The sequence below is a fragment of the Schistocerca gregaria genome, chromosome X, assembly GCF_023897955.1.
Source record: "Schistocerca gregaria isolate iqSchGreg1 chromosome X, iqSchGreg1.2, whole genome shotgun sequence".
Lineage (NCBI taxonomy): Eukaryota > Metazoa > Arthropoda > Insecta > Orthoptera > Acrididae > Schistocerca > Schistocerca gregaria.
This window is the reverse complement of record NC_064931.1, coordinates 750,891,434-750,907,020: the sequence shown is the minus strand read 5'-3', so window position 1 is coordinate 750,907,020 and position 15,587 is coordinate 750,891,434. Positions and strand designations below refer to the sequence as shown.

Sequence of the window (15,587 nt, the reverse complement as noted above, 5' to 3'; positions counted from 1 at the left end):
AAGTTATCAAAAAAGGCTCTCGAGACAATGCAAGCTGAATTTAAATGTAGGAGTATTCCCAAACAAACGAAGGACTAACTGGATAAGCGTAGGAAGTAACTGAACCATTCGCAGAAATTTTAAGACGCTTGTTTTCTTGCTCCAGTAAATGTTGAATCATTAAGGTATTGATGTATCTTTAAGTTTGCCTCTGTTTATACAATAATTTTTCTCAAGAACAAATTACTTTCTTAACAATTATATAATTGTCTATGACTCCCTACATAGTCCTTTCCTACCAACATGATAATTACTGCAGGTCAGTTCATAACACGGCATTTTTTTTTTAATTCTCTCTTTCTCTCTCTCTCTCTCTCTCTCTCTCTCTCTCTCTCTCTCTCTCTCTCTCACTCTCACTCACTCACTCTCTCTCTCTGTATGTGTGAAACCAAACCACAATACTGTTTATGATGAAGCTAATGCATTAACAGAAACTTATATTGGATTTCAACACACATTCCTCAACTGAGTTAAACTTTCATTCTACTTATAACTAAGCATCTGCTTCTAACATGTTTTCTAGAGAGAATAAAAGCACACTAACAGACCTTTGGTGTTCCACTTTCTCTCAGAGGTTGTGGTGATTGTGGTAATCCTTTCAGTTCAGGTCCAACAGATGAAATCATATCATCATATGGAATATTGTTTTTCGTCGTGTCCTCCTGAAGATTGCACCTCTGCCTGGGAATATCAACGGGCATGAATGTATTCGAGTGACTCTTCTTGTTCCTAAGTGCAGATGGGCTACATGGAGATGTAGCTGGTGATGATGCAGAGGGACTGGAGGTTGGTTCTTCACTGCTAGAATTTTCATCATTACTTAAAGTCTTATTTGAAGAAGCCACTGACTGAGCTGGTCGTTCTATACTCGCAAAATTATATTTGTGAGGTTGCTTCTTTTGTTGGTGCACCACTGGCTCACGATATCTCGACTCAGATTTAGTTTTTCTGTGCATTAGTGGTGTTGTAATGTTCAGAACATCATCTTTAGCTGTATCTAACAGTTCTTTAGACACTCTACTTCCAGAATGAACACCTAATGAATTTGATCCATGTTTTGTATAACACTGTGTTGGAGGAGTTACAAAATTAATGTAATCTGTTGTGCCAGTTCCAGATGTCTGCCGACTACTACCCCCACTGTGATACTTCCGCCGAGCCTGTGGTGTAGACTCCACAGAACGCATTCCTGAATTACCACTCCCTGTTCCCAGGAAATACTTTTCATGCATTGAATCATCCTCATCTTGGTGTTGATGATATTTTTCTCGGCGTTGCATAAAGCTATAGCTTCTTGCAAGAGGAGCTGGTAGTTGGCTTTGGTTTGAATGACGCAAATGGATATCATGGCCAAACTGGTAGCCACCAATAGCTTGGCTACTTTCTGCTACATCGAAACTCCTCTGTTTGGCAAGCAAGGATCCTTGATCCCTATGGTGACTTCCAGCCAAATGTACAGATAACAAACCATATTTGTCAAGACTACTTCGTTGCTGCTGCGTCAAGTGGGGGACCTAAAAAAAATGAAAAATAAAAATAAAATCATATACAACCCCCCTAACTTCATTTTCTTTTCTCTATGTACTCTCTCTCTCTCTCTCTCTCTCTCTCTCTCTCTCTCTCTCTCTCTCCCTCCCTCTCTCTCTCTCCCCCTCCCTCCCACTTACACACACACACACACACACACACACACACACACACACACACACACACAGAAAGTATGACTTTTGCAATGCCAACTGCTTCAACATCATTAATCAGAAATTATGCTAATACCCTAAAAATGTAAATTACATGGTTCTGAACAAAATACTTATCTCAATACAACTGAAAACACAAGATCATTTAGTAAAATGATTTCAAAAAATACACTCTTATACACCCTGTGACAATTAAGTATCTTTCTTGTTGTTTCAATTAAATAAAAGATTCAATTATATGTCTAAAACAACTCCGGCAAAGAACATAAAACAGAAGACATGAAAATGTACAATTTCTGACACACAGCACCAAAATTTCTTCTCCATGACAATAGTAAAAACAAATCTCACACTCATAAAATAACAAGTGTGACAACTTGATACTAGTGCCAAAATTAAGTTGAGACCTGTGTAGGCTATAGCAGGCAAATGACAGCTTCATTTTTATCATTGTTGCTATGAAAGAGGCCTCAGGAGCATGTTTACAGATGAATATAAAACTAATGGGTTCCTGCTATAGTCTTGAGTATAGTTCACCTATACATCATTATGTAACAGTCCAAAGAAGGAAGAAACACTAGGGTTTAACATCCCATCAACATCAAGGTCATTAGAGATGGAGCACAAGCTTGGATTGATTCAGAGATGGGGAGGAAGTTGGCTGTGCCCTTTCAAAGAAACCATTCCAGTATTTGCCTGGAGAGATATAGGGCAATCACAGAAAAACTTCATCAGGATGGTCGGATGTGGATTTGAACTGTCATCCTCCCAAATGCGAGTCCAGTGTGGTAACCACTGTGCCACCTCATTCGATGCGAGTATGCAGATATATTATAGAAAACAACAAGAACCAAAAATTCTTTCCAAAACTGATAAAGTATGAATAAATGTTGCTTCAGTCTTTCTACACGGAGTAATTGGAGGAAAAACTGAAGAAGACAACTAATGAAACTTCCTGGCAGATTAAAACTGTGTGCTGGACCCAGACTCGAACTCAAGACCTTTGTCTTTCGTGGGCAAGTGCTCTACCATCTGAGCTACCCAAGCACAACTCACAACCCATCCTCACAGTTTTAATTCCGGCAGTATCTTGTCTCCTAATTTCACAGAAGCCCTTCTAAAGACATGGAGAGCTTTTGTGAAGTTTGGAAGACGATGTACCGGCAGAATTAAAACTGTGAGGATGGGTCGTGAATCGTGCTTGAGTAGCTCCGATGACAGAGCACTAGCCCGTAAAAAACAAAGGTCCCGAGTTGAAGCTCTTTTTTTTTTTTTTATGCGCAGAACTGTTATGATCATAAGCACCCATTCTGTGAGACACCGAAGAATATTCGGCCATGCAGAGGGGTAAACTATGCTTCCATAGTCCAATTTTGAGTGCACTAAGGTGTGGTATAGGCGGAGGAGGACCACTCGGTCCACTCCACAGGAAGTATCAGGACACAGAGGTTCCAGGGGATCGCATACAGCGAGCTGCAAGATATGAAACATGGGAAGACCAGCACGTCCCAAGAATTTGGCGATGTCGGCGAACGGAAGGTCGACAGGGCCTAGGTGTAGTGAAGGCAGAGGAAACTCCATACAACACCAAAAATTTACACAGACAGTCTTACTGGGAGAAAGATGGAAGCCGCTTTCAGTGCTGCACGAGTGAAGGCGATCAAGACATCCTTGAAGACATCGTTCAAGAAGACTGGTCTGGTGAGAGTTGTAGTAGATTGTAAAATTGTTGACAAAGAGGGAGCCCGAGACATTGGGAATGAGACAATCCATAATTGGATTTATGGCAATGGCAAACAGAACAACACTCAGCACGGAGCCCTGGGGCACCCAGTTTTTTTGGGAGAAAGTACGGGAGAGAGTGGTGTGCACCCGCACCTTAAAGGTGCGCTCTGTCATAAATTCACGAATAAAAATGGGTAGCCGATCTAGAAAGCCCCAAGAGAACAGTGTACAGAGGATGCCTGTCCTCCAACAGGAGAGAGCAACAAGATGATCAACGGCAAAACGATGCTTTCGGAAACCGCAATGGGCTGGTGTTAAAAGGTTTCTGGGCTCCAGCCACCAGCCTAAATTGTAATTCACCATACGCTCCAAAACCTTACATACACTACTCATGAGACATATGGGGCAATAGCTAGAGGTAGATTTCACTTGTTTGACTGGTTTGCTAGTACTGATCATCATTCTGGTACCCTTAGCAGGTAGGATTAACTGACGAAATAGTGAGAAGATACAAAGAGCAGCAGCATGAGTGTGTCATGGAGTGCGGATTCAGTCAGGAAGTACGAGTGTGTCATGGAGGTGTTATTCCAACACTACTGGAATCACTACAAGAATTGCACTGTCCTCACAAAGAGATGTACTGTTACACTGCCAAGCAAGCATGTGAGTTCAGAAGAATCAAGTGATATATTACTTACTGCCACACGTATCTGATAAAATTACCATAACAGGGTGTATACGTGAAAAAGGAAGTAAAGTTCCTGGATTTCTCGGTAAAAAATAAACTTTCTCCAGGGTGAAAATACACGCTTTCCATGTTAAGTGACAGTATACTATTCTGCGAAACTGTAAAACTTATCAATCCTTTGAATGGTTATGGTTTTATACATCAGCATAGAATTTCTTGGCGCTTCAGGAAACGAAAGTCAAGGGGGAAAAAAACACGTTTTGATAGATGTTTAATTTGCTGCAACATGTACACTGTATATTTTCGTGTTATGAAAGTATAAATTCGAATTCCACCAAACACCGCATGTTACCAAACACCGCATGTTACTTTCTGAAGCATGGAAATTTTGATTGTGATGTACTTTTGTAAGCCAGTCATAGCTCATTCATGTGATCTCGCCAGCCAATGACAGTGGATGTTCTGGGCACAGGACACGTGATGTAGTCAGCCAATAGTAACATCACTGTTCCATAGTGCAAACACAGAAATAGGAAACATGAATGGTTTAAATTAATATATACAATGTTTCTATAAGAAAAGAAAAGCTTTCACATATTAGTCTCAAAGATTAATAAGCTGTAAGAGATGCTAAGCTTTCACATATAATGCTGATCTTTTTTGTGCATGTTACACTTTACGATACATTACACAAATGTGCCAGTAAAATTTTTAACAACGACATAAATGTCTGATCTTCTGGGCTCGAAATTATTCTAAATGGTCATCCTCAAAGAGTTGATTTTTAAATGAGAGTCAAATGCTCTGTGATTTAAGAAATCCATTGTACATTCTCGCACACAGATCATTTTGCGTAAAAGGATATTTACTTTGAAAGTAATGCCTTTCAAACAATTGTTCGCAATATATTCCCGCGACCTGTTAGAAACAGGTTCATTTTAGCAGTTGCGAGAGAGTGATAGATAACAGTCATCACCGCACTTGCACCGCTATGATGACGCAGGAAGCCCGAATGTTCGTATGTGTAAGACATTAAAAGATCTTACATTACAACATAAAAGAAACAAGACATCAGAGGATACTCCAAGAGCACCAGAATTTTGTGAACCATACTAAAATGTATAATTTGGCTTACAGAGCACATTTGCATGTCGAGATTTGGATGTAAATTTTCTTGGTGTACCAGTATTGTATTATCTCATGTTTGGTTCTTTATTATGGCATAATGCCAAACGTGCTATAAGATGAAAACGTGCACTTGAAATTCAGCGAACAGTTAAAACTAGCCAATAAGGTGGAATTAAACACTTCATTTCAAATAAATTGGCTGCCTCAGTGGAAAAGATTAATAAAACCCTAATTTCTTTAGCAAACCAACAAAAATAACTTCATTGTTCTGCAAAGTGATTACTGCTCGACTGTCAGAAAGCTAGAAATAAAATAGTCTGAAACTAATGACAAATTTTAGCCTTCTGTAATTATGCAAATGTATTTTAATTCACTTGACAGCTCCCAGTCACAGAAATCCATTTTGTTTTCATTTGACGTGAGAGCAATAGATGAAGAGGAAACAGCAAAATCACTAAATTTAAGCATGGGTCACATGGAGACTACCAACCTCTCCATTACAACTCAGACTGCTCTGTGCATCGGACCCAGATATCCGAACCGGGGAAATGCAAGATAGGGTCCCCCCCACCCTTGAGCGTTTGAGGTAGGACGCCAAAATTTTAAAAAAGTTGACTTTTCAAAAAATATGTTCATTTTGTAGCACACATCTTTCTGAAGAGTCTGAGACATAAAACATGTGTGTTAGAGGAAATGTGAGACTTTTTATTTAATCATAAGTGTGCCAAAGTGCAGTGCACGCCTCTTCACACAGCATTTTTCTATTGCACATCACTGTACTTCACTCTGTAGAATTGAAACGTATAATATTTTGTAATGGATGCCATCAAACTAAATTCAAGACAGTGGAAATTGAAATGTTCTGTTGTGCCTCTCCTGGTCCCAGTTGGCCGGGTCCTGCCCCTCTTTCTTTAAAAATAAATAAATAAGTAAATAAAAAACTTTCAATTAATAGTGGATGGGATTATTTGTAACCAGAAGAACAAGAACTGGTCAGAAAATTTGCACTCTTTATTGCTGTTTTGAGACACAAAATTAAATACAGGATACATAAAACCAGTAAAGACAAGAGACAAGCAAGACAGTACACATTTCTTCAATCCTTAAGTCCTAGCATTTTTTTTCCTCTCTACTCTTGCTACAGCTTTACATGGAGTGCTTCCCATTCTGGGAAAAAATCTATTATCTCATCAAAGATTGTCAAGCATTTTACTACATGAAAAAAATGAAATGATGTTGTCTAATACGGAAAAAGCTGTTAATACAAATAGTAACCAAGACTGGTGTGGTTTCTTGATCTGATTAAGTGTATTTTGTCACTGTCTGCTAGATAAAACGAAATAGGCCTGCCTAATATTGCAGCAATTGTAAAACATGCCAAATAAATGAGACTGTTTTGGCATTTTTTATAACACCACAGAATATAATTCACGAAGTACTAATATCAAATGCCTATTAGGCCAACCTTCAAGCAAAAAGTTTTATGTTAGGAAATAGTTTCACATTTCATTCATACACTCCAGCTTCTCAAGTATGAGATCAAAAAGTAGTAGTGCAAAATTTTTAAATAAACTTGGAATTATCATATTTTTCCCAAATTTGTGTGATGTCCCCATTTCTTCTCATTCCTCGTCCTAACAAACAACCTCGCCATCACTAATTTTGTAACTATTCCTGCCAGTGTCAAAACTTATTCTCCCGTTAACTTCACTAACCCTGCCACAATCACCGGTTTAGTTATTCCACATTTATTCTCCGGTTAGGCGTTATTAACTGTTCGTACAACACGTTTTCCGCACTACTCCCAGAACAGAACTGCTATCTGGGGACTCTACAACTGGCCTTTACTAGTGTAAGAGTCTGGCCAAAACTTTTCTGTCAAAATTTCATTTTCTTGGATACACCGAGAAGATAATACATAATCTTTCTTACCTCTTATTCCTGTTACTCATTTATTTCCACTTTGGTAGTCTCAACATATGGATTTTGCTAGTAATTATAACAATGCTGATAATTCGCAAACCCAGTCAACCATATAAACAGCAACTGGCATTCACCCATTCCGCTTTATCCTGCTCAGCTTATGTAGTCCCGCCCCATTTTGTCTGCAGGAAAGTTTATTACTAGATGCGATGGAGATTCCCCTGGCGGAGACATCACGTACACTATGCCCACATTCCAAAATCAACTTATGATTCATTTAGAAATCAACTCAGAATTTGTTCAAAAATGTTCAAAATCCTATAGGGATGCGTTTAAAAATGAAATGAACAGTCAAGAGACCAATGTGCGCTGGGAAGTACTACTCGTATGCGACTCAACTGCTCAAACAAATCTAATGTAAGAAGTTGTGACGTCATGCTCATTGGAGGCAATTTGTTGTCATGAGGCACTGCACAGACTTCCTAAAGCCTTTGACACAATTTGCTGTTGGCAGATGCTTGTATGAGCACTGTGTTTTGATGTATGAATGCATGGTTTTGCGGCGATATGAATTAATAAAATTTTCTCAGACTTCCAACTGTGTCAGGTGGTTAAAATCCCATGAGCTTTCAACTGAGCTCTCCTCAGTCATTGTCAAGTGGTCAGAATGACTGCTGTGTTGCCGTGGCTGCATCATTATATAGCCACACAGCTGGCTGTGACGTCACTAGTGCTCTCTTCCTTGCCATATACGGTAATGTTTTCATCCCGTGTCCATCGCACCCATTTTAACCTCGTGATGGCCGGGTCCCAGGCTGTGCTGAGCTGCAAAACGCCGTTCTTGTTGGTGGTGTTTTCAGAGGTTTCTATTTCAATACCTTCTTTTATGACGCTATCCCAAAATCCCTTCGTCCTCATAACAACAGATGTGTCATTGAATAGAATTCGGTGTCCATTTTCTAAGGCGTGTTTTGCCACGGCTGATTTATCTGGATAGCATAGGTGTAAGCACCTATGCTATATAATGACGCAGCCACAGCAACACAGCAGTCATTCTTACCACTTGACAATGACTGAGGAGAGCTCAGTTGAAAGCTTGTGGGATTTTAACCACCTGACGCAGCTAGAAGCCTGAGAAAATTTTATTAACTGTGTTTTGATGTACATGGAGCATTTCCTGTGCAACTAAGTCATATTTACGCCCCCCCCCCCCCCCCATTCATGTTTTATTGCTGCAGTATTATTCTGCAGTAGCGAACGAGATACAGTAATATCCTTTGTTAGAGTATTGGTTCTTAGCAATCAAAGTTACAAAAATTTAGCTGAAAACTAAAACAATGAAAAATTCCCAGAATCCTAAAATATTCCTGGGTTTTTCCCAAATTTTCTCCCGGATGAAAAAATTCCTGGGTTTTTCCCAGATCTCCCACTTGTCCCGAGTCGTATGCACCATGCATAATGATACAATCCAACATTCGAGCTCATCTTGCGGCTTATCGATAGCCTTTTTCCACATACTACACACAAATGTAACGTGAACAGAGGATAATGATGTTGGTAAACAAAGTACTTTCTGAAACTTCCTGGCAGATTAAAACTGTATGCTTGACCAAGACTCCAACTCGGGACCTTTACCTTTCGCGGGCAAGGGCTCTACCATCTTAGCTACCCAAATGCAACCCACGACCCATTCTCACAGTTTCAATTCTGCCAGTACCTCATTTCCTACCGTCCAAACTTCACAGAAACTCTTCTGCAAACCTTGCAGAACTAGCACTCCTGGTAGAAAGGATACTGCGGAGACATGGCTTAGCAACATCCTGTGGGATGTTTTCAGAATGAAATGTTCACTCTGCAGCAGAGTGTGGGCTGATATGAAACTTCCTGGCAGATTAAAACTGTGTGCCGGACTGAGACTTGAACTCAGGATCTTTGCCTTTCGTGGGCAGCTGGGGGAGATGAGGTACTGGCAGAATTAAAGGTGTCAGGACAGGTAATGAGTCGCACTTGGGTAGCTTAGATGGTAGAGCACTTGCCCACATAAGGCAAAGGTTTTGAGTTCGAGTCTCGGTCTGACACACAGTTTTAATCTGCTAGGAAGTTTCGTATCAGCGCACACTCCGCTGCAGAGTGAGAATCTCATTCTGTAAACATTCCCCACACTGTGGCTAATCCATTTCACCGCAACATCCTTTTCTTCCAGGAGTGCTAGTTATGCACGATTCACAGAAGAGCTTCTGTGAAGTTTGGAAAGTAGGAGATGAGGAACTGGCAGAAATGAAGCTGTGAGGACAGGTCGTGAGTCGTGCTTTGGTAGCTCAGATGGTAGAGCACTTGCCCATGAAAGGCAAAGTTCCCAAGTTCTAGTCTCAGTCCGGCACACAGTTTTAATCTGCCAGTAAGTTTCATAACCACGCATACTCCACTGTAGTGTGAAAATCTCATTCTGGAAAGTACTTTCTGTCCCACATTGTAATGTGGCTTGCAGGCTCATACATATATACAGAAACCAACTTACCAGATTACTCTCAGAAGCTACAGAACACCTAACTCAATTTGGTATCCACTAATAATTCAGGTGGAAAACACTAGTGTAAAAGTCTAAAGATATAACATGCAAAACTGTTTTATACAATTAAAAAATTCCTTTGAATGCACTAATGCAGAGTGGTTTCATACTGGAGGAAATGTCAGGCAGTAACATACTTTTGGTATGCTTTTGATACAGATCTACACTATCAGTGAATTAGTAAGACACACAATTACAGAATATCCTATTGGAGATTTGCCTACAGTAACGTACTTTTGGTATGCTTTTGATACAGATCTACACTATCAGTGAATTAGTAAGACACACAATTACAGAATATCCTATTGGAGATTTTCCTAAACCCAAAAACTTCAATATTATACCAATAATGTATTAGAATCACAAGACGTTAAACACAGCAAAATAACTGTTCCAAATTGAAAAACTGCAAGCAGACTTGCACACCACGTATGTCTCCATCCGTGTAGTTCATAAATAACGCATACTAAAAATATAGATCACATATCTTGCAGCACATTAAGAGCTAGTATCATAATCTGTAGAACATGTATTTGAAGAAGATTCTGAAAACATTACTCCCAGTTATGTTTGTATCACAGAGGAACCATAAAAATTAAATCAGATAAAAGAATGACAAAAGAAGTCTTAGACTGCCATGACTTGTGAATAATGATCTTACAAGAGGAAGAAATCAGAGTATGTAAGGATGTTTATGTGCCTATATCTACAAAGGGGTAGGGATCCAGGTATGGGTAGAGGGGGGGGGGGGAGGGGGAGGAGGGGAGGGAGGGGGGGAGAGAGAGAGAGAGAGAGAGAGAGAGAGAGAGAGAGAGAGAGAGAGAGAGAGAGAGAGAGAGGGAGGGAGGGAGGGAGGGAGAGGGGGACGGTTTACAGAAAGATCAATAACTGGACATGAAACCATTCGTTAAGCTACTGAGAACGTGTTTGGTGGCTGTATCATACAAAATTTCCTTCAAGGTCTCATAGTGGGAGAGACATTGGTATGGAGAAGCTTTATATATTTACTGTGTTACAGATGTTAATCAAAATCAGCAAGAAGCCATCCATAAAATCATACAGGGTGTATCACAAAGAATAACCTGATTTCAAAGCTCCATATTTATTGATAAAAACATACTATAAACATGGGATTGCTTGCTAAATACTCCCAAAATCTTAAACGTTCTAGCTAAGCTGTTACAAATGTTCCGAGTGTCCACCAGCTGCAGAACAAAGAACATCTAGATGATACCTAAATTTGTCATAAACTTTACACAATGTATCTGCTTTTACAGAAGTTGTGGCAACTCTTATTTTGTTCTTCACTTCTTTTATGTCATGAGGTAAAGGGGAGATGAACATACTTTCCTTTACACATCCCCAAAAAAATTGTATGGGGTCATGTCTGGTGATCTTGGAGACCAGGAATACAGAGCAGTGTCTTGGGATCCTACGCACCCTATCCATCATTGAGGCAGAGTGTGGCATATGTTGTTATGCCAGTGTGACGGACCCCATCCTGTTGAAGAGGAAGAGGAAGTCCTCAGAGTCCTCCTTATGTTGTGGAAAAAGCCAATTTGGCAGCATCTGAAGATAGCTCATTCGAGTTGCTGTGTTTTGCTCAAAAAAGAAGGGACTGTTTGCTTTTTCATGAGAAATGGCACAAGAAACATTCAATTTAGGTAAGTCTCTTTCGTGCTTTATAATGTCATGAGAGTTCTGGAATCCCTATAAGCGCATGTTATGTCAGTTTACTTTAATGCTCACGAAATGTTGTTTCAGGCCTGAAAATAAATCGTGGCAAAAATGTATCGTCTTCCATGTCCTCCAGCACAGCACTGCTGAAGTCCACCCATTTACTAGTTACCACCAACCCAAAGAGCTTGCACTAATTGTAGACTGTATGGTTTATAGACTAAACAATGCCTTAACACTCGCCAGATAGTGTATGAGGCATTGCATGTTCTCTGCTCGTGCGGTGAGTAGACTTTTGTGGACTTCTCTCAACTGTTTGGAAAACTCTTTCTACACGTGTAATAAGAAGTGCAAGGTTGATTTGGATTCTTACCTTTGCACAAGCATCCCGTTTCTTTAAATTGGCAATGGCAACAACGACGATGCAGATCAATGCCAAAATGTCTACGAAAAGCATGCTGGACCAAAATCACTGATTCACTCTTTGCAAACTGTACACACAAAATGCCTTCTGTTGAATGGCACTACCTCAGACTGACTGCAAACTGAGAAAACACACTGACATCTAACGGTGATTTTCAAAAACTCTAGGCAACACTCATTCAAACAACACACATATCCTTGCCAGCACTTCCCATGTTTCGTACTTATTATCATACAAACTCAGGTCATTCTTTTTGAAAAACCCTATATTTCAATAACATCTACTACTAAATGCAGCGTTTTTTGTTTTTTTGTTTTGTTTTTGTTTTTTCCAGAAGACGGATGAATATTCAAGTCATACTTTTACTGTTTAATAGGTGAAAAGACAAAGAAATGCATTTAAATTCTGAGTTGTTTGAAATCAGTGTGGGTGGCCTTCGAAAACAAGAATACCTGATTGATTCACAGAAAGAAAATTCATGAAGAAGATTCCACTTATGTCAAAGAAGAATAAACACATATAGAGATGCGTATTATTTTGCGAGGAAAAAAGTGCAACAACTTGTGTAGAACTGTATACTAAAGATTTTATCAATTTATACACCACTGAAGGTTCATTTTCAATTATCATGTGCACACATATTAAATAAGGTCTTATAATTATATAAAAAAAGGTAATTGCAGGCTATCTGGTTAGTTTAGAAGCAAGGTTTCCCCATGTGTGTGTATGAACTGAATTACAAGCAGCAGGATGGAGACACACACACAAATATAGGACGTCCCTCATTTCTGGGCACAATGGAGGTTTCATCAGGGCCTTCACAGACAGGCACCATCCCCCAACCTGCAAACAGATTTACCATGCCATATCCTCCCAGACTCCTAATCCCCCATCAACCACAAGAACCAGTTACAAAGGAGTGTAGCCCTCAGCACCAATATCACTCTAGACTGGAACAGCTGAACCACATCCTTCACCTTCAGTGATCAAATCAATGTGGAAGACCCAAGTGCAAGACCTGTCTAATTCACCCTCGCAGTATTTCGTACTCCAATCCTGTCAGAGACTTATTCTGCAGGGCCAACTGTGAAGTCAGCAATCCTGCAATCATTGCACAGCTTTTAATGTGAATTCAACAACCAAACACTTGGCCACAATAATGATGCCCACTGTCAAACTGTGGCACAACATGCAGTTGATCACAACATTCTCCATTTCCATGGTTGCTTCACAACCATGGTCATCTGGACCCTTCCCTTCACTACCAGCTTTTCTGAACCATGCAGATGGAAGTTCTGCTTGCAACACATCCTTCGCTTCCATAACCCTCCTGGCCTCAATCTCTGTTAACACACTGTCCCAACACCCTCCACCAAAGTTTCCCCTTGCTCTGGCCTGTCACTCCTTCAAACCCACATCACCTTCATCATGCACTGGACCCCGCTGGCTCTTATACCTGTGCATCACTTGTCTTGCCAATGCACCTGCCACCTTTCACTTTTACACTGCTAGCCAGCCAACCTGCTATCTCCTTCTGAATCACTAGCTACCCATGCCCAACTTCTCTTCCAGCCTCCAGCCTCTTCGTCCCTCCTATTCATCATACCCGACACAATCCTCACCTGTCGAAACATAATCCCAGCATTGTGAATCCTGCTGGCACAACATAGGTGTGTGTGTGTGTGTGTGTGTGTGTGTTTTCTCATGTCACCTCAGCATTTATCAAAAGTGAATTATTGAATTTTTAGAAATATATTTTGTATCTGACTCTCCCTGAAATAAGAGACATCATATGTCTTTAAATAAGTTGGCAATCCAAGTCGCAGCTCATGTATGACTGGAAAGCCTGAACAAGCATGTCAGTGAAAACACTCCTACCTGGAGACTGAATGAAAACGTTCATGTAACTGATGTAACATCAGAGACTTTGTCAGTTGGTTGCCTCACATTAAATGAAACAACTCAAACTCTTAGAGTGAGTGCAAAATATTCTTATAACTGACATGGCAGTAGAGACGATTTCAAACAGTTGTTAGATTCCACTGAAAAAACCTACCGAATGAAAAAACGATAACTGGCCAGTATGTTGTTCAAACTACTCAGTTGTACCAACACTACACTGTACGCCCTGTCTAGTCATTAAAGGTAAGTAGCATTCCTTATACAGTCACCTGCTAACTTTCAAATTCAGCAATAGTGTTAATAGTGCTAGAAGGTTTTGCAATACGTCCTGAATATTGTTCACACAAGGAAATATTTATTACAAATGTCTCCCTTTGATCACTGCACAATTCACTATGGGAAGCTATCAGTAAGGGCCACACCTGCATCTTCCTGTGAGAGAAGTATATGAACAAAGCAGATTAGGAAGATGTGTTGGTAACTGAAGACAGCCCTTTCTATGCTAAAATGTGTCATATCCCCTGAATTCACAATTTAGCCCAAGACAAGTGAACCTATTCCTGCAAAGTAGAATAAGCAAATAATTCTACAAAGAGAAATGGTTAGGTGGAGACATGAGATAAGTTCCATATGTGTGGCACTATCATTACTACCATCTAAGGCATTTCTTGAACCAAGCTGGACAGTGTAAAAAAAGATGTGTTTCATTCAAGGGTCCCTACTGCAAAATTCCAAAGGTTTGTTTAATCTAATTCACCCTTTTTATCAAGCAAATCAGTTGTCTGAATACCCTTATTTCATGATCCACCAATGTCGCTTCTGAAAATGTAAACTGGTGATGAAACATACTTATTTCAATTAAAAAATAATTAAAAAACTGAATTAATGGTATTTTAAAGCTATTTATGTCATATTAACTGCACAAGGAAACACAAATGTGCCCTTTCTTACAACTGGTCTTTCTTTGTTATTACAGCCTGATATGAAATTCCGTATCACACTCTTAAAAACTTATATTTGATGTTAGCACCATCAGCATGTCGAAGCTAATGGAATTTCTATTCTGAGGGGCTATAAGGTTCATTTTTTGTCTCACAAGAGGTAATGTACTAGTCTGCTGAGCCACAGTCCTGCTTCCCTGAGTGAACTTAATTAATCTATGATATGACACAGTACACGGAAGACTACATTCCTACATTCAGGATACATGCATATCCTGATGTGTTTCTCTCTCTCTCTCTCTCTCTCTCTCTCTCTCTCTCTCTCTCTCTCTCTCTCTCTCTCACACACACACACACACACACACACACACACAAATAGTACTGATGCTAGAAGGCAAAAAAAAATCAATTTTACTCTTCCTCTCATGCCAGTTGAATCAGCTCAAATTCAACAGGTCACAGATCACTGACATTGTTAAATCATACAAAGTACACAAGTCAATCCACGGCTGATACAATACTTGCAAGTCTCCAATGACCCTTTTCCAAAGAAAAGTTTGCATTTCTCATCATTTAACTATTAAATCTTGCGTTTATTTCTCACTTCCTCTTTTCCCCGTAACACAATCTTTACGCCCTGCCTCAAACAAAGAATGTCTGCTGGTCCTCAGAAACTATTAAATGCTTCAACTCCATATGTTTCACAAGGGTTACTGGCTTGCAAAATAAGATCAGTAGGTGCCCATTTGTCAATCTAAGACCATATTCTAAGTCAACTATCATTTCATGTGCAACATTTTCTCTACTCAGTAGCTTTAATGAGCAGAATCAGATTTTGAATGCCAACACTAATGCCTTTAATTTACATCTG

The 15,587-nt window shown here is 39.8% G+C and overlaps 1 protein-coding gene across 4 annotated transcripts in view; it reads right to left on the bottom strand.

The window, feature by feature from the left end:
- LOC126299431 (rho GTPase-activating protein 39) overlaps window positions 1-15,587 on the bottom strand; it is a 319,731-nt gene that overhangs the window by 116,604 nt on the left and 187,540 nt on the right. For 2 of the 4 annotated variants that reach the window (XM_049991331.1, XM_049991330.1), the window contains exon 7: window positions 588-1,553. The exons of the other annotated variants lie outside the window; for them this stretch is intronic. In XM_049991331.1, coding sequence (XP_049847288.1) covers window positions 588-1,553 — 966 coding nt within the window. The remainder of the gene's footprint in view (window positions 1-587; window positions 1,554-15,587) is intronic. 4 annotated transcript variants of the gene reach the window in all.